Source organism: Poeciliopsis prolifica, unplaced genomic scaffold (assembly GCF_027474105.1).
Source record: "Poeciliopsis prolifica strain line A6 unplaced genomic scaffold, Auburn_PproV2 SCAFFOLD041, whole genome shotgun sequence".
Classification (NCBI taxonomy): domain Eukaryota; kingdom Metazoa; phylum Chordata; class Actinopteri; order Cyprinodontiformes; family Poeciliidae; genus Poeciliopsis; species Poeciliopsis prolifica.
This window is the reverse complement of record NW_026562416.1, coordinates 607,501-625,000: the sequence shown is the minus strand read 5'-3', so window position 1 is coordinate 625,000 and position 17,500 is coordinate 607,501. Positions and strand designations below refer to the sequence as shown.

General features: G+C 44.8%; 2 protein-coding genes and 1 long non-coding RNA gene across 9 annotated transcripts in view; all 3 read left to right on the top strand.

Annotated features, from left to right (window-relative positions):
• LOC129375724 (MAP7 domain-containing protein 1-like) overlaps positions 1-5,428 on the top strand; it is a 23,552-nt gene extending 18,124 nt beyond the window's left edge. For 4 of the 6 annotated variants that reach the window (XM_055054965.1, XM_055054962.1, XM_055054964.1 and 1 more), the window contains 9 exons: positions 1-100; positions 614-1,043; positions 1,456-1,714; positions 2,121-2,301; positions 3,259-3,363; positions 3,434-3,484; positions 3,561-3,615; positions 4,541-4,735; positions 4,810-5,428. The exon at positions 1-100 is cut by the window's left edge and continues 22 nt beyond it. In XM_055054965.1, coding sequence (XP_054910940.1) covers positions 1-100; positions 614-1,043; positions 1,456-1,714; positions 2,121-2,301; positions 3,259-3,363; positions 3,434-3,484; positions 3,561-3,615; positions 4,541-4,735; positions 4,810-4,826 — 1,393 coding nt within the window. In that variant the 3' untranslated portion in view covers positions 4,827-5,428. The remainder of the gene's footprint in view (positions 101-613; positions 1,044-1,455; positions 1,715-2,120; positions 2,302-3,258; positions 3,364-3,433; positions 3,485-3,560; positions 3,616-4,540; positions 4,736-4,809) is intronic. The other 2 variants (XM_055054963.1, XM_055054961.1) reach the window with 2 other exon arrangements.
• Positions 5,429-5,504: 76 nt separating this feature from the next.
• Positions 5,505-7,215, top strand: LOC129375759 (uncharacterized). Its single transcript, XR_008607668.1, has 3 exons — positions 5,505-5,667; positions 6,487-6,609; positions 6,969-7,215. It is a non-coding gene; the product is annotated as an uncharacterized LOC129375759 (long non-coding RNA).
• A 3,190-nt stretch (positions 7,216-10,405) lies between these two features.
• thrap3b (thyroid hormone receptor associated protein 3b) overlaps positions 10,406-17,500 on the top strand; it is an 11,861-nt gene continuing 4,766 nt past the window's right edge. The window contains exons 1-4 of one of the 2 annotated variants that reach the window (XM_055054953.1): positions 10,406-10,764; positions 12,588-12,727; positions 15,197-15,967; positions 16,044-16,646. In XM_055054953.1, coding sequence (XP_054910928.1) covers positions 12,612-12,727; positions 15,197-15,967; positions 16,044-16,646 — 1,490 coding nt within the window. In that variant the 5' untranslated portion in view covers positions 10,406-10,764; positions 12,588-12,611. Of the gene's footprint in view, positions 10,765-12,583; positions 12,728-15,196; positions 15,968-16,043; positions 16,647-17,500 lie in introns of both variants that reach the window. The other variant, XM_055054952.1, reaches the window with a different exon arrangement.

Below are 17,500 nucleotides of genomic sequence, written 5' to 3'. Positions count from 1 at the left end.
TTGCTCCCATCAGCACCAGAGCTCCGCTGAGCGCTGGAGGGTTTCGTCCGCCAGCACGCCGGACATCACGCAGAGGCAGCGGCGTCGCAACTCCACGCCGGTGAGCCGGGGATCAGAGGTCGTTTCTGAAATGATGCTGCAACTTTCTGAGAGATTAACTCAGAACATGTTGAGTCAGCTGTTGCTATGGCAACACACAAATCGCCATTGAACCACCGCACATTTACATCCAACTTCTCCCAATAAGCCATTAATCAATTAATCACATGATAGATTGAGATCAATAATGTCCATTCTGATTGTTAATAGTTTTTGAAGGACATTTTTGCTGACAGAGATTTAATAATCTTTGTTATTTATGCTTGATTTTTATTTCAGTTTGTTAGTCTTGCTTGTTATTTTCTTTTGGATTTATTTCAAATGCTTTCAGCGTTAAGAGTTTATTTCATAGTTAAAGTTCATCAGTAATGTTTTACCAGAGAGGTTGAACCTGTATTATTATATTAATATCAATGTATGAATCAAAATGGTCTCAAAAATCAACATGATTGTTAATCACAATAATTACAGTGTGAATTTATCCGTCCTCTCTGTGCGCTGCTGCCCCCTGCAGGTGGACAAGAAGAAGAAGGAGAAGAAGGACAAGGAGAGAGAGAACGAGAAGGAGAAGAACGCGCTCGCCAAGGAGAGAGTGCAGAAGAAGAGACAGATGACATCATCAGCGAGCGCCACCGTCTCCAGGTCCAGACCGGAGGCCAGGTACCGACCGGATCCGGAACGTCTTCCTTCATCCTCCTCTCTGCTCCATAGCGCCCCCCGGGCCAGGAACCGGCCCCCGTCTCCGGCCCCCAGGAGCCGGCCGCTGTCCCCTCTGGTGCCGGCCTCCAAGCCGCCCCCGGGCAAGAAGACGCCCTCACCCGCCGCCAAGCCCCGCCCCAAACGCGCCCGGACGCCCGCCAGAGTGCGGCCGCAGGCCGTGGCCTCCGTTACCGTGGAAGCCAGGAAGGAGACGGCGCGCATCGACGGCCTGGAGGAGAGAAGCAGTGAGTTGCCACGGCGATGTACACTGTAAACACAGATAAGTTAGCAGAACTCAAGCTCAGAGTTTATAAACTTAAAAACAAGTCTGATTGTTTCATTCCATTTTGAAAATAGTTCAATTAAAACCATTTGAAGCTTTTAAATATATAAACTCAAACATTTTTATCTTTCAAGATTTCTGGCTGTTTTCAACAAAACTCAAATAAATAATAACGGTAAAATGTGACATTGTTTGAAATACAGAAACATAAAATTGACTTTAATCAAAACAGCATGAAGTAAAATGACGGTTATAAAGCCTGAGAAGCCAATCAGATCCTCCAGATGCGAACGATCTTACAGCATTCAGACCCAATCAAAGGCTCACAGAGAGGAGGAGTTTTCCTCTGACATCATTTCCTGTTTCCTCCTCAGGCTGCAGCGTCGTTCCCGCCATCGTGGTTTCCTCCGTGGTTTCCTCCGCCCCCCTGACCCCACCGTCCCTCAGCTCGCCCGTCGTAGCGTCGCAGCCCGCTGCTGCGTCTGCCCCGGCCGCAGCGCCGCCCAGCAAGCCGTCAGCCGGCACCAATGACCCGGAGGAGGCGGCGCGCGCTCTGGCGGAAAAACGGCGCCAGGCCCGAGAGCAGCGGGAGCGGGAGGAACAGGAACGGCTGGAGCAAGAGCACCGCAACAGGTGAGGATGACGTCGCCACAGAGAGGATGACATCAGCAGGAAACTTTGACTAGGACAGGAAATGTTAAATTTAGTGTTAATCAGCTCATGCTACTTTCAAATAGTTAAAATAATTTGCACACTCTGCATTTCTATTCCAAATATTTTGAAGTTTGCTGCTCCTGTAAGGTTGACATCATTCACTGCAACAGCTGATATGATGAAAGCTAATTCCAAATGGTGCTAATGCTAGCGCCTATGCTACACATCCAGTGGCTCAGTAACGATGAAGCATCTGGTGTTGACTTGCGGTGATGGGGCCCAGATGAAAATCTGCCCGGGCCCCAGAGCGGTTTGGGCCGGCCCTGTCAGAGAGGAGAACTGGTTTTATTCCAGCCGTAGCCTGAAGCCGCTCTCTGCTCCTCAGGCTCCTGCGGGAGGAAGCGGCGGCCCGCGACGTCGAGGAGAGGAGGCGGCGCGGAGAGGAGGCGCGCTTCATGGAGGAGCAGCAACGCCTCCGGGATGAAGCTCAACGCGCAGAGGAAGAGGAGGAGGCGCAGAGCAAGGCCAAGGCCGAGCAGGAGGAGAACGAGAAGCTGCAGAGACAGGTGGGTCACTGCCCAGGTGCTGCTGGCTGAGGAAGCTAATGGAGACTTTCAGGATGTTTTTCACCAAGAACCTCTGAAGACGCTGAGAGCAACTTCCTTCTTCACCAGTTGGAAAAGAATGGAGGCACCAGATTTTAGTGGTTAGAAGATTTGTCTTTGTCTCGTCTTTGGCTAAAGACCACAGGATAGCGCAGGATGTGGGCAATCTGGGTCCTCAAGGCCGATGTCCTGCAACTCTCGGATGTGTCCCAGGTTGAACCCGCTTCAGTCAAACAGCTGAATCATCTCTGAAGAGCAGTCAGGTTCTCCAGGTCTTGCTGATGACCCCATTATTTGACTCAGGTGTGTTGAAGCAGGGTCACATCCTGAAGCTGCAGGACTCGAGACCTGCAGTTGCTGAACAAGCGCTAGGCTAGCAGGTTGGTTTAGTTGTATTTACCCAGAATGCTGAGGTTCGGAGGACCAGAGTGTGATTTCTCCATTTTGACCTGACTCCAGTCCATTTGCCCAGAAAGTCCAGTTTTGTTGGTGAGGTGTGAACGCGAGTCGACCTGTGACCTCCTGACCGCTAAACCTCGGTCTGGGTTCGGTTGAAGTGAACTCTGGTTTGGTTTGATCAGAGATTGCTCCAAAAGCAGGAAGTGGACCACAGGGTCACATCCTGAAGCCAAAGCTGACATGCTAGCTTAGCATTAGCAAGAGAAATGGCTCCCGGCCTTTAACCAAAAGCTAAAGAGAAATCCTCCAACACTAAAATCTGCTGCCAGTGCATCAGGCGCTGATTAAGGATTTAAGCTCAGCAGTTTTTTGTTTTTTTTGGGAGCTTTTCAGATTTTATGTTTCTGACCTTCAGCTCAGAGCTGCAAAAACACTGCAGACTCAGCATCTGCTGCCCTCTCCTGGCTGCAGGTTGAGCTGGTCAGAGCGTCTCCTCTGGTTTGTGTCTTTGTCCTGCAGAGGGACGAGGCGGAGACCAAGGCACGCGAGGAGGCAGAGCGTCAGCGCGAGGAGAGGGAGAAGCACTTCCTGAAGGAGGAGCAGGAGCGGCTGGAGAGGAAGAAGGTGAGGGAAAGTTCATGTAGTCACGGCGCGGCGCTGTGAGCGGTGAGCTGATGTGATCTGGTGTCGGCAGCGCCTGGAGGAGATCATGAAGCGGACCCGCAGAAGCGACGCCGGAGAAAAGGTTGGTGTGAGCCGCCCCGAGTCGCCGATTATTGTTGAGGCGTAAAAACACAACGCTGCTGTTGTTCCGTCCTCAGAAGGACGTCCTAGCGCCGCCGCAGGTCAACGGCTCCGAGCCCAACCAAGGTCACGGTAAGGTTGCCGCATGACACCGTGTTGCAGAAACATTCCTCCTCGATTGGTTTCCGAAAGAAAAAATACAAAACTGAACTCAGCAAATCAAAATGAACTTGGTGAAATCAGCATCTGGATGCAGCAGAGCTGAAAGCAAACAGTATCTTACCTCCAACTGCAAGGATTGGATTAAATCCACAATGAAAACAGTAAAAATTATTATTGAAATGAGCAAAAACGAAACAATCAATTTTTAAAAACTCACTAAAATAAACCTAAAACACAACATGCAGTAAATACAAAGAAATACTTTTAGTTAAAGTAACGGGAGCAAAATAAAATACTACAAACATGACCTTAAAAAAACAGTCATTCTATGGCAAGAAAAAAATATATATCAGTGTGATGTATGGCAAGACGACTTTATTTTTATATCACAGCAAAGATCAGAAACACAAAAAGAAAAACTTTAGAATAATTTTACAGTTGAAACCTTAAACAAGAAAACAGTGAAATGTTCAATCTGACATCATAAAACATGTTTATTCAATATTACACATCATTTTAGGTGTTTCAGGTCAAATATGAAATTTTATTAAAAAAACAGTAAAAATAAAAAGCTGCATTTATTTCTTCCTTCTGTGTTTCGGCTTAAAAATACATAAACTGAAGCTTTTCTCCACTTTGTTGATAAAAATACATAAAATGCATAGTATATGTAAATATGTTCTTTAAACATATGAACTTTACGTTATGACAAGTTTAACTTGAACAAAACAGATTTTACAATTATTTTTTAATTTTAGTAGATCAAGTATATCAATTGTTAAAGTTAATAATAAACAATAAAAATAATTAATAAATAATATTAATAAATTATTTTATTAATGATAAAAGTAGAATTATGAAGAATTAATAGTAACAATAATAAATGTCTCTGCAGCTGCTGCCCCCATGCTGGGCCCTGGGCTCCCGGCCCCGGGGCCCCCTCTGACCAGCCCTGTGGACATTAATGGCGTCCAGCCCGCCTCGCATCAGAACGGCGTCTCAGGCAACGGCGAGCTGGAGCGCCGTGCCTTTGAGGGGTCAGAGCCTTACCTGAGGAAGGCGGGAGCCATGAAGCCACAGCCTGTGGCAGGTAACCAATCAGAGTGCAGCTTTCACCAGGCGAAAGGAAAAGTGAACAAACTCATCATCTTCTCTTCTATCTAGCTGCAGAGGTTCTGTGAATCACCATGGAGACTGCCTGGAGGTCACGCCCCCCTGAGGCCACACCCTTCAGACCAGCAGAGTGCCAAACGTGGAGGAACTGAAACTTTAAAACTTTGTGTCACTTCCAGCGCTGAACCTGGAAAGGTTTTCCTTCCAGCTGCAGCTGAGATGGAACGGCTGCAGCTGATTGGCCGAAACCCGACCGGACGGCTGCAGCTGATTGGCCGAAACCCGACCGGACGGCTGCAGCTGATTGGCCGAAACCCGACCGGATGGCTGCAGCTGGTTGGCCGAAACCTGACCGGACGGCTGCAGCTGATTGGCCGAAACCCGACCGGACGGCTGCAGCTGATTGGCCGCCTCGCCACTCCTGATCTGACCCTGGAGCAGTGGCTCCTGTTATTATTCTGCTGTTGTGTCTTCTTCAGTTCTGTGTGTGTGTGTGTGTGGGGGGGGGGGGTGTATGCATGTGTGTGTGTGTGTGTGTGTGTGTGTGTATGCGTGTGTGTGTGTATGCGTGTGTGTGTGTGTGTTTCTGTCGTTATTTAAGCCGCTCCTGTAAATGTCAAAACCGGCGGCTGCTTCCTGTTCAGGACAAATAAAGCTTTGAGGAAACAGAGTCAAGCTGCCTGCTTCTGTTCTCACCATGATGACGTCATCATGATGATGTCATTGGGTTCTGGGTGGTTCTGATGCACAGCTCCTCGTTATTCTGACGGTCAGCAGGAAACCCGGTTGCTCAAGGTGCTGCAGATGTTGCACGGAGCGACAGTGAAGAGGAAAACAGGAAGGAACGTCCAGCAGAACCAGAACTTGGATCAGAGTTTAGAGCGGACAGAACCAGAACCACAGAACCTGGTGCATCTTTATCAACTGATGTGTTAAATATAGATATACTAATAACTTGAATCTTGCGGCCTGCTTCATCATGTGGAACATCCATCTTAAGTAGATTTCCTTTAATTGAGCTAAACTGATCAACCAGCTCTCTGAAAGTAATTCTATTGATTCAAAGAATTTGCATAATAATTTGGAATACAGTGTAGTAACTGATGCAAATGATGATTCATACTAACAAATTTAGCAATTTTCAGTTTTTCCTGGAATAAATTAGTTGAATTTCCACAACAGAGCGAAGCAGGAGGAATATAATTTTTATCAGGTTGGAAACAAACTTTTCTTAATTTTAAAGTTTTATTATGAATTTATTAAGCCATAAATGCAGTAAAGGTTTTACTTTTTATTGCTGAAATTATAATTTTGTTTGTAGACCAACAGAACCGAAAACATTCGACCCAAAAAGTCCAGAACCTGACAACAATTCTTTATTGAGCTCCACCTAAATATTAATATAGCAAGTTTGAAGATAAATATTTAACTTCAAACTAAGTGTTTAGCTTGCTAATTACATTTTGTGAATGAATATCACTGTGATAAATGAATCATATTATTTTCTCTTATGACAGACTAAATAACCCGAGTCACTTCTTTAGTTTTTCACTAACAGACTCCGGTCTTCCAGCAGAGTCTCCCTCTCTGTGCTTTGAACAGACTTCAGACAAAATGAATCAGATCTTGTCTTTCCTCCTTGCAGCCTCAGAAAGGCTGCGGTGGAGGCTGGAGGAGATCTGATCGTCACTGTCTCTATTTCCACCGGTTGGATTAACGCCTCATCAGATCCGCATGTGGCCTCGCATTGTGCTGGAAGGAGGATCTGCTGCAGTTCATTTTAACCTCGGCATGAACAACTGGCTGCAGAGGACAGCGGGAGGAGTTAAATGTTTCAGCGGAAGGTCAAAGGTGAGCTGAGGGCCGAGGCGGGACGGTCCGGCGACCATGTGGGGAAAGTTAACCCATTTAAACCCAAATGTTTCCCAGACATGAAAATATTAAAATCAGATGTCATTGATATTCCTTTGAACTAATCAAGAAAAATGATTTCAAAAACTGTAGAAATGTCATGACTTCAGCGTTTCTGCTCCACCTTCTGTGCTGATTGCTCATCACTCTCACCTGCACTGTGCTGCTCCCTATTTATACAGCTGATTTTCTCCAGCTCAGTGTGAGATCGTCTGTTGCCCTTGTCACAGCTTTCAAGCCATTGTTTCATGTCTCAAGGAGTTTTCTGGTTTACTGATCCTGCCTGTTTTTGACCTTAGATTCTGCCTTGTCCTTCGGCTGCTGAAAGTTTTCTGATCTCCTGGTAAAGAACCCTGCCTGTCGCTGACCCTGCCTCCTGCTTGCTGTTTGCTGGATATCTGTGCCTGTGGCTCTCCTGTGTATGACCCTGGATCGTCTCTCTCCGTCTCTGGTTTGTGGACTTTGCCCCTGTGGTCTGTTTGTTCTCTGACCCCCCAAGACTGTCTGTTGTCCTGTCATCCTACTTCGTCCCACCCCCGGCTGGATCCCTGTCCCCTGTGAATCCCTCCTCCCTTATCTGCTCATTTTTCCCACCCGTTCAGTCCCGTCTAAATTATTATTTTTATCATTAAAACTTCTGATTTAACTTTCTCCTGTGTTGGCTGCGTTTTGGGTTCTGGCTTAGTTTGCTTATCATTACAAGAAAAAGATTTTTAAAAAGTGTTTTATGATCGATGGATGATCTGGATGAGCTAAAGTGCTTTTTCCAAATAGAGAAGATCATAAAAGGTGAACATTGTTTCTTTATCTGAATGTATCTCATCAAATCATGACTTTAGTGCAACTTTTGCTCTGTAAAGTTAAAATTTGACTCTATTATAAACCAGTGAGTGCTTGTTTATGTATAATTATATTGAACTGCAGTCTGTTGTGGTGTTATCATGTTAACATAGATCATAAAGATAACATCTATAGTTCATTTACATGAGAAAAAATCATGAACTTCTGTCAGCCTCACTGTCAGTCAGTAATAAACTGGATCTTCAACTCCAGGGATTGTCAGGCATCTTTTCCATCCGTCTCTGCTTCAAAACACCTGAATCAGGTGATGAGCAGGACTCTGGGGAACTGGACTGCACACTGAGGAGGTGATCATGTGACTCAGGTGTGTTGGACCAGAGACACACCTGGAAGTTGCAGGATAACTGAACCCAAGGCCTGAAGTCAAAGCCCAAGTGTTTGGCTCCATTTGGTGACTTTGGTATTCTTCAATATGGGGTTATTTCATCCCCTCTTTACTTTCCGTGATCCTTCTTGAAGCACTCAATGTGCAATAAAGCCTTGAACTTCTCACAGCCATGAATGGAGCAAAAGCAACATCTCTGGAAACATCTTGAAGAGAAGAGTCAATTTGAGATGTCTTTCCATGACCTACTGACCTTGTGCCAAACTTTTAAGATAATGAGCCTCAACCCAAATCAGTCATCGCTCCTACAACACATTTGTAAAATAATATCTAAAAGGTAAATGGCCTGTACCTGTATAGTTCTTTATCAAGTCCAAAACACCTGTGTCACGATCGGTGGCATGGAGGTGAAACAAATGATTTAATGGCATATAACAGCAAATACAGTCCAAACTCAGTCCCAACACCGGGCAGCACGGCCGAGCCGAAGCCTGGCCGAGCCGAAGCCTGGCCGAGCAGAAGCCTGGCCTGGACACCTGTAGCACCGGATCAACGAAGGGGAGGAGCCACACCACAGGGAGAAGAGACGCCACGTGAGACGAGGACCCGACGAGGACCAAGAGACACAGGTGGGGTTAAATACACTGAGGCTAATCAGGGGAACAAGACACACCTGGGAACAATCAAGGGGAAGACAGGACAACGAGGAGACTCAGGACACAGAAAACTCAAATAAACACAACAGAAAAACATGAAACACAACAACCTGAAAGTGCTTTTCTCCACATTTAGTCAACACTCCTGGAAATTGAAGCTCTGCTGCCAGGAAGTCGTCCCAGCATGGCTTATCTATGAAATGTCAACATTTTTACCAGCGTTGCTCTGGTAAAAGGAGCTCACCAGGTTTTTGCTAATTGCTGTTGGCTAGTCTGAAGGAGCTGAGGGGGGAGGAGCTGCGCATCAAAGGCATGGATAGTGAGTAGTTGCCATGGAAATTAAAGTATTTCTCAAACCTGAAAGAATGAAAGCAACACTGCAAGAAAAAACATGATTAAAACCAGTTTATTTTACATGATACTGGCCCTTTAAAGGAGTGGGTGGGGCTTAGAGGGAGAGAGGAAACAGAAAAATCATTTGGAGGATTTCGTCCATAATTGGCTGATCACTGATGCAGCTTTCATCAGTGATCAGCTGAGATGTTCAGAGCGGCTCCAGTTTGACATTAAAAGCTTCATCAAAATAAAGTTCTTCCTGACAAGCAGGAAGAAGAATAAATGCAATAACACTGATTCAAAAAAAATTAGTTAAATGTGAAATAGAATTTTTAAAATATTTTCATTAATGTTGAGAAAATATGAATAAATATTGAACTTTTAAATGATCATTATATGAGGATAAAGCAGAGTTTTAATGGTAAACCTGCAGAAAAATGATGCAAAATGATGTTTCAGGTGTTTCCATGGTGATGCAGGTCAATAACTTTCATTGTCTGCTTGAACAGAAACAATAATTACATTTTTATAGTTAACTATTGTGCCAACTGTATCACTTTCAAAGATGAACTCTTCAATCAGTATTTTAAATGAAATAATCAGAAATGATTTTAGGAAGTGGAAATGAATCGAGCCAGACGGACAAACATTCCCAGGCTGGTGAATCCTCCGTGTGTCGCAGGTTGAAGCTGGTGGATTTCTCTGGCATCGTCCTGCAGGTCTGTCGTTGGTTTCAGGATCATTTTAGCTGAAACTCTGAGTGCTCTGCAGGATGCTGTCACTCTGTCGAAACAGAAACTTATAGTCTATTTAAGCTGTAGGAAACAGCTTTCATAGACAAATTGTTAAATTTGTTATAAATGTGAAAAAGTTGCTCCTGCTGCTTTAGGCTTTTATCTTTGGATCTGAGCTTTTGAAAAACAAAAAGTTTATTCGTTTTATTAGGATGGAACTAAATTGATATTAAACAAGTCTCAGTATTTTGACCTTCAATAGCAGACTGCTGCATCAGGTCCTTCCTCCCTGCAATTGTCAGACTAATCATCACGGCATTTTAATGACCCATTATTCTGTTTTTTAAAAATAACATCTCTGCTGTTACTGAATATCTGTTTTTTGAACAGTATATTTATAGCCTGTTGCCTGTTGTCTCCTTAATGTTCAATACACATATTAAGTGTTTAAAAAGTTCACCCCATCAGGATATTTTTTCTGTTTCTGTTAACTTGAGGGTATTTTAAAATTTATTATCTTTTACGATATAATTATCATTATTACTGTTAATCTTAATATTTTACCCCACTTAATATTTTAACACCTTTTTAATTTTCTGCCTACATATTTTGATGCTGCTGTTAAAGCTGTATTTCCCCACTGTTGGACAATAAAGGTTATGTCCTTTTTACTTTAGTTTCTTCTTCTTTGGACCAAACTGGCGTCTGTCAGACTAGTTTAGCTTTGTGACCTCCGGGGTGTTTGGCACTAAAATGTCTCCGGTCTCTTTCTTCCCGCTCTGTTCACGTTACAGGCTACGTTCACACAAAGTCTCGCGTGAATTGGCCAGACCGCCTGTTACCATCAGCTAGCGTCAGCTCGCTGGTTCGAAGCCGTTGAACTTCGCTGCGACCAGAACCGAGCTTTTTGCTACAGTTTCCCATCAGAGACAACGTTTGGTTTATGTTTATGGGCCAGTACACAGCAGTGGACCTCCGGGTTTCCTGTGTTTCCCTTCTGCTGTTAATCGGGGCAGCCAACGGCTAACCCGACAGCAGCTAGCTTACTAGCATCGTTAGCTTCGGCTGCAGAGGAACCAGGAAGGAGGCGGCGGAGCTGCAGGCGTTTGGGCCCGAACCTTCCGCGGCTCCCCAGAACGCTCATCCGGATCCACAGAACCAGAACATCTGCAGAAGGAGAAAGGTAGAGCGAGTCTATTTTGTAGCCGGTCGAGCAGCTGGTTAAATTCAGAACGTGGTTAACATTGATCGGTTTAACGGTTAAAGGTTCGGCCGCGGAGATGAACAGAACTCCCTGGAGTAGATCTGGTACATTTAATCTGGATTTGCTGGGATTTCAAGGTGGCACATTCACCAGACTTCACTTCCTGTTTCAATGTGGAAAACTGGAAGTTTTAGCTGGTTTCGGGTTCTGGATGATCAGACATTTTAAAGCTGATTTCTGAGCCAGTTTAGGTTCCTTGGTCAGAACCGAAAGTTCTGACCCAAAACTACTTACAAATGGTGGCCTGGGTTGATGAATATTCTGATACTTTTAGAGTTGAGAACAAAGTCAGGTAATTTGATGATCCTGTTGTTCTGCCTAAACTTAATGCATTCATGCGTTTTGCCTTATGTTTATGAAGACTCTGCCTTTAGCATGGCTGGCTTTCAAGTATGATCATCTTTGGAAAAAACTATTTACAACAATAGTTATTGACTTGCGGACTATCTGGTTCTGGTAAATTAAACAGGTTTGACCAAAATCTAAACAATAATCTTCATGTTTGTCTGGAATGAATGAAATGATGCCAAAGCTGATCAGGATCACCCAACATGATCACAGTTTTATGGATCCAATAATCCAGAACTGGATCAGAATATAAACAGATCGAAGGTGAGATTATATTTCTAATTCCTGTTCACCATTTTGTTGGATTAGCTTAATTTGATCTGGTTTAAAACTGATCAGAATATAAACATTTAGACTGTGAATGTGTTTGGAAAAGGAGGCAATTCAAGATGGCTTCCTGCCACAGATCACTGAGTGGAGCTCAGAGAGACGGTTCTGTTGGGTCGGGTGCCCGTCTGCAGACTCCAGGAGCCACATGTTCAGATCATAAAGCCGTTTTAGATCCAACATGGCAGATCTGACAATGAAATGGAAAATCATTAAAATAGCATCATGGGACCTTTTATTTTCATGAAATGAAAACGTCTCCCTTCCTCCTGTGTGCTTTATGTAAATATATGATCTCTGGACTGACGGACAGAAACCATTATGGCCGCTTGCTTGGCGCATAGTAACTGTTGCTAGGCAGACCTAAAACAGAGGGACAATGGAGGCGGCGGCTGGTTATGGGTCACTAAGGCAGACGAAGCTGCAGCAGCAGTTTGGTGTCACTCACAGGAGAAACGCTACTTCCTGTTCCTCCCTGTTGCTTCCTGTTCCTCCTTGTTACTTCCTTCTACTTCCCGTTACTTCTACTTCCTACTTCCCATTACTTCCTGCTCTGGGTTTCCATTTTGATTTTAAATATCGCAAAAAATTGTTGAATGTGAAATGGCTGCTACATTGATTAAATAATTAATCTCAGGAATTAATTTTTGAAATAATTGTCAACGAATTGAGTCATTTATTAATTGTTAACTGGAATACTCAGATTATTTATTTTTCTTGGAAATTTAATTAATTTTTAGCTGCATTTTTTAATCTGCATAATGCCACTTTTTTTTTATCCTAATAGATTTCTAAATGAATCTTTAACTGCAGCCTGAGATGGAAATAATCCTCCTCACTAGAAAATAAAATCATGATTCAGCAGGTTTTGACCTGAACCAAACTGCTGATCGGACCAGCATGCATTGCAGCTGCCTCTGATTCTCCATCAGCCTCAGATTTCTTTCCCTTGCGGCTCCGTCTGAAGGTTCTACTGTTGGACTGGGTTCTGGTTAAGGTCCACTCTGGTTCCTGCTCCTCTGGTATCGCTCTCACCCAGATGGCTCTGTTTGTGTTCCTCAAGACAGAATCGACCCGGTCTGACCGCAGACATGTCCAAGGTTCTGGATTCTCCGTCCCGACCCAGATCCCGGTCCAGATCCAGGTCCTACTCCAGATCCAGGTCTCGAAGCCACTCCCGCTCCAGATCCAGGAAGCGCCACTACAGGTAGAACCCGTTTACTGACCCGGTTTGGACCTCAGGACGGATCCACTGAGCTCCTACAGGCTCTGATAAACCAGATGGCTCTATATATGGAGGAGTTCTGATGGGCTGGTTCTGATCCGGTGGTTCTGTCTGCCACCATGTTGGCTCTAACGAGTTAAACAGATCTTTAATCATTGACCTCGTGCTGGTCAATGATTGGCTGAACTGCCTAGTGCCCTTTGCCCTCTTACCTCCCCCGTTGTGGGGGGGTGACTGGGGCCTTCATTGACCTTGTGACCTCATGATTCTGGATAGCTTAGCAGTTAAACGTCTTGGTGCCGTCTGACCCATCCAGCAGAATCGCAGTGGTTCTGTTGGACCCGGTTGGAATTCTGAAAGCAGCCAATGACTTTGACTCTTTAAACCAAATAAATCTTCAAGTTTTAGATTTTAAACTTAAACATGAGTTTGTGAAAGATAAACTTACAACAGTAAATGATAAACTTTTTATTACTTTTTTCTCCAAATGTTAAATAAAACTATTTTAATTTGAGTTAAAACAACAGAAGGAAGGACAAGGCTGGAGTAGAACCATTTCCCAGGATGCTTTGCAGCGGCGTTACACAGATCTGAATGTCACTCAGTCAAATATTTTTATTATACGCTGTCAGTGTGAAGATGTATGAATGTTTACTCCATGTTTCTATACTATAACCTAATGAGTGAAAATATTACAGAAACACGTTTGTTTTTCTCGGTGAGGACTGTTTGATGTTAAGGTTGATAACCATCTACAAAGGTTTAGACAGATTATCTCTTGTTAAATCAACTTGATGAACCTTAATTTCTGAGTTAAAATCAAAACTTTTTTCTAGTTATTTTAATTTTCCAAGCAGCATATATTTATATTTTATATAATATTGAAGTAAAATGTTAAAAGCACCTCTTAAATAAAGTATATAATTATTATTATAAGTATTTATACTGCTTACTAACAAGGCCGTTGTCATGGTTACTGCTTCATGTGGCGGCAGACATCCGGATATTTCTACTAATTTACATGAAGATGTTTTTGTGGCGGCGCAGCAGCTGCTCTGCTTCCTGTGCATTAGGATGTGTGAAGGAAAGGTGCAGCACGGCTTCACACAGCTGGATTGTTTGTGTGCCACACGTTTCTAAATTTGTCCGTATCCAAGTTTTAATGTGAAAACTGCAGCGTTTGGTACATGAGGCCCATGATGTCATACAGTGCACATTGCTGTGGTAGCGCCTCCAGCTGGTCAAAGTGTTTAATGAGTACTTCCTGAGCAGGTGACTCGGATCATCTGAAGAAGGAACAAAACTCAGATTTATTTAATAAATCAGCTTCGATCCGCTCAGAAAACGGCAGGAAGGTTTATTATCCTGGCGGGACAAATGTTCCCGCCTGCGCTGGTTGCTTCCAGGCGTTTCTGTCACACTGAGCATCTTCCCTCCTGCTCATGTGATTTGTCAACAAATATTTTAGAAATAGAGTTTTCTATGGATAATTCTTGTGATTAATCAAGTAATAAGATTTTTTTTATATAAAATAAAACATTGGTAAGCAGAATTACTATCGGACATCAACAACAGTCCAATTTTTCATATTTGTGCTTCCCTGATAATAAGTTTAGAAGATGAACTTGTAACAATAATGACTCACTTTCTAAGTTAACCTGAAGAAAAGTTATACAAAAATCTGAAATTGTATTCAGTTTAATAATAAAGAATACACTTTTTTGTCAGGCATCAGCTTTTAATCCATTGAAATTCAGTTTAATAGATGAACTCTCACTTTGCCCAAATATTTATAGTCTTTGTGTCCATGGTAGCGACAGGATTTGACACCTTTGTTCGTCACACAAACTCATCTACCAGCTCTGTTTCGCCACGATGCGCTCTGCCACCCGTTTTCATTTTCCAGTTCTTCCATAAAGCTTCGCCTCTGAAGCACAGCCGCCCACAGCGTTCAGTCTGTCCACTCACCTGTATAAATGCTGTGCTGCGGCCATCCCCGCCGTTCCCTCTGTGCACCGGCCACCAGGAAGAAAAGCTGCCGTACTCCAGCCATTGCACCAGTCATTTTAAGGATGCTTATTGGTATCCCGAAAAACAACAAAAACCCGGGCATTATCATCAATCAGTAAAATCCCCCCAGGCCGAACTTTAAAATCGGACGTTATGTTGCTAACACTTAGCTTTCATCAACAACTAATAGGCGGAAGTGATAGCGCTGCGCATCGCAAATGACAACCCGGCTGGAACACGGTGTGCTAAACAATAACACATCATTTAACAAAGCGCTGAGGCAGGTGAATTTTCCTCGAGGTGTTTTAACAACAGAGGTACTCGAATTACTCGAGGAATCGTTACAGCTCTACATTTGACCTGCTGGAGGGATGTGATTGGTCCGATCAGCTGAAGCGTGTCCGGTTGGTCCTCACTGTCCGCCTCTCATCCTGTTTCCAGCTCCCGGTCCCGTTCCCGCTCCCACTCCCCAGGCTACAGGAACTACCCGTCCCGGGACTACCAGGGCAACAACAGAGGCTTCCGGGGTTACAACCGCGGCTACCGCCGGCCTTACTACTACCGCGGCCGCAACCGTGGCTACTACCCGCGCGGCCACTACCAGAACCGAGGAAGAGGAGGCTACGGCTACAAGTCCAACTGGCAGGGTGGCGGTGGTGGCGGCGGAGGCTGGCACGACCGGCAGGAGCACCACAGCCCCAGGAGGCCCTACTCGCGCTCCCGCACGCCCAAGAAGCGTTCAGGAAGCCGCAGCCGCTCCCGCTACTCCGACCGCTCATCCTCCGGCCGGTCCCGCCAGTCCCGGCACTCCAGCTACTCGTCCCGCTCCCGTTCCCGATCTTCATCCCGACGCCACGACAGCAAAAGTCAGAAGAAGTCCAAGGATTCTAAAGACAAGCAGCCAGAGAGTCAGCCAGAGAAATCGGCAACAGCCGCTGATGGCACCGTCATCGCCAAAACATCTGGCGGGAAGTGGATCGACTATGATGCCAGCCCCAAGCGCCGCAGTCCGGACTCCAAAAAGGAGGACACTTCGGACCTGGAGGCAAAAGGCAGCGGCGGTCAGATGTGGAAGACCGTCGGCTCCGTCTCGCCTCCAGGAAAAAGCCCCTCCAAGTCCGGACAGACGGCCTCCTTCAGCGGCTTCGGCTTCTTCTCCAAGGATGACGCCAAGCCTGGAGACAGTACTGGGATCTCCGCAGCTTTTAAGAAGTATGTCCATTTCCAACAAGGTTTCATTTAATCTACTTCCTCCTGACTGTTGACCTCACCTGAGTCTCTGTTCCAGGTTCCTGGCTGAGAAGCAGCTGAAGAAGCAAGCAGCTGAGAAGGAGAGCAGCCGGGAGAAGGACGCAGACCCCGAGAAAAGCTCCAAATCCTCCGACATATTCAGCATCTCCGCGTCTCCCTACGCTGATCCCAAAGATGACAAGACGCTGCCCTTCTTTGACCCAGGGGAGGAGGAGTTCCTGGAGTCGCAGGGCCTGAAGGACCGCATCATCAACGAAGACGCCGATGGCAAAGCCGTCCTTACAGAGCGCGACATCTTCGGCAAATGGGGCGACGAGCCGAACTACTCCTCATCCTATCAGTCGGCTAAAGAGAAAGGCCGCAGAGATGCAGAAGAAGAAGAGGCTGTGGATGAAGCAGAGGAAGAGCTGTACCGAAGCCGCAAGCACTCCTCCAAGAAGGAGGAGAAGTCCAAGAAGAAGGAGAAAAAGGAGAAGGAGAAGACCAAGAGGAGCCTGAGTCCTCCGACAACATCCAAGGAGAAGGAGCGGCCACTGTTCCCCGGAGCGTTCCCCGCTCTGGAGCCGTCTCCTCCGCACCGCCTGTCCGCATCCAGGGAGGAGTTTGAGCTGAAGATGAGCTGCTTAGAGGAGACAGCCAGGTAACCTCTGCTGCCCCTGCAGGAGAACAGTAGCATTACAGAACAGTGAGACTAGACTCACATGCTCTCTGCTGCCCCCGCAGGAGAACAGTAGCATTACAGAACAGTGAGACTAGACTCACATGCTCTCTGCTGCCCCCGCAGGAGAACAGTAGCATTACAGAACAGTGAGACTAGACTCACATGCTCTCTGCTGCCCCCGCAGGAGAACAGTAGCATTACAGAACACTGAGATTAGTCTTACAAATAGTTTGTACAGTTCAGAGCAGAAACAAGGTAAAAATCACAGAATACATTTTGAATGAAATATTTTGTAAATAACTTTAAAGGACAATCTAAATTACTAATATGTAAAAAAAAATTATTACTATATTCTCAGAAAGTGACAGGTCATTTTTATAGATTCAACAGATTAAAACATTTCAATCTTTTACTTCTTGTGGTTTTAATGATTCCAGGTAAATTCATAATTCAGTGTCTCACATTGAACACAATTAAAGAATAAATTACACAAACTGGGACAAAATTAAACTTAAATCAAAATCTATTTACAAAGATGTTAGGTCCAAGCTGTTCAGCATCTTCTGGTTTCCTTCTGTTGTCATGGTAAGTTGGACCACGTCTACTCACCTTTTAAATGCTTTTTCAATTGGCTGAATATAGAAAGTGTTTTCAGATGAAGACTGACCCACATCCTGTTTTTATTTGTTAGATTAATCAGTTGGACCAGAATGATAAAAACTAGAAACCTTTCATTAACATGGGAAACCATGGTCTTGTTCCTACAGAACTAATGATTTCATTTAAACAGTTCACGTTTGGTTTATTGTTGAATAGATTAAAAAAGTTTTTGG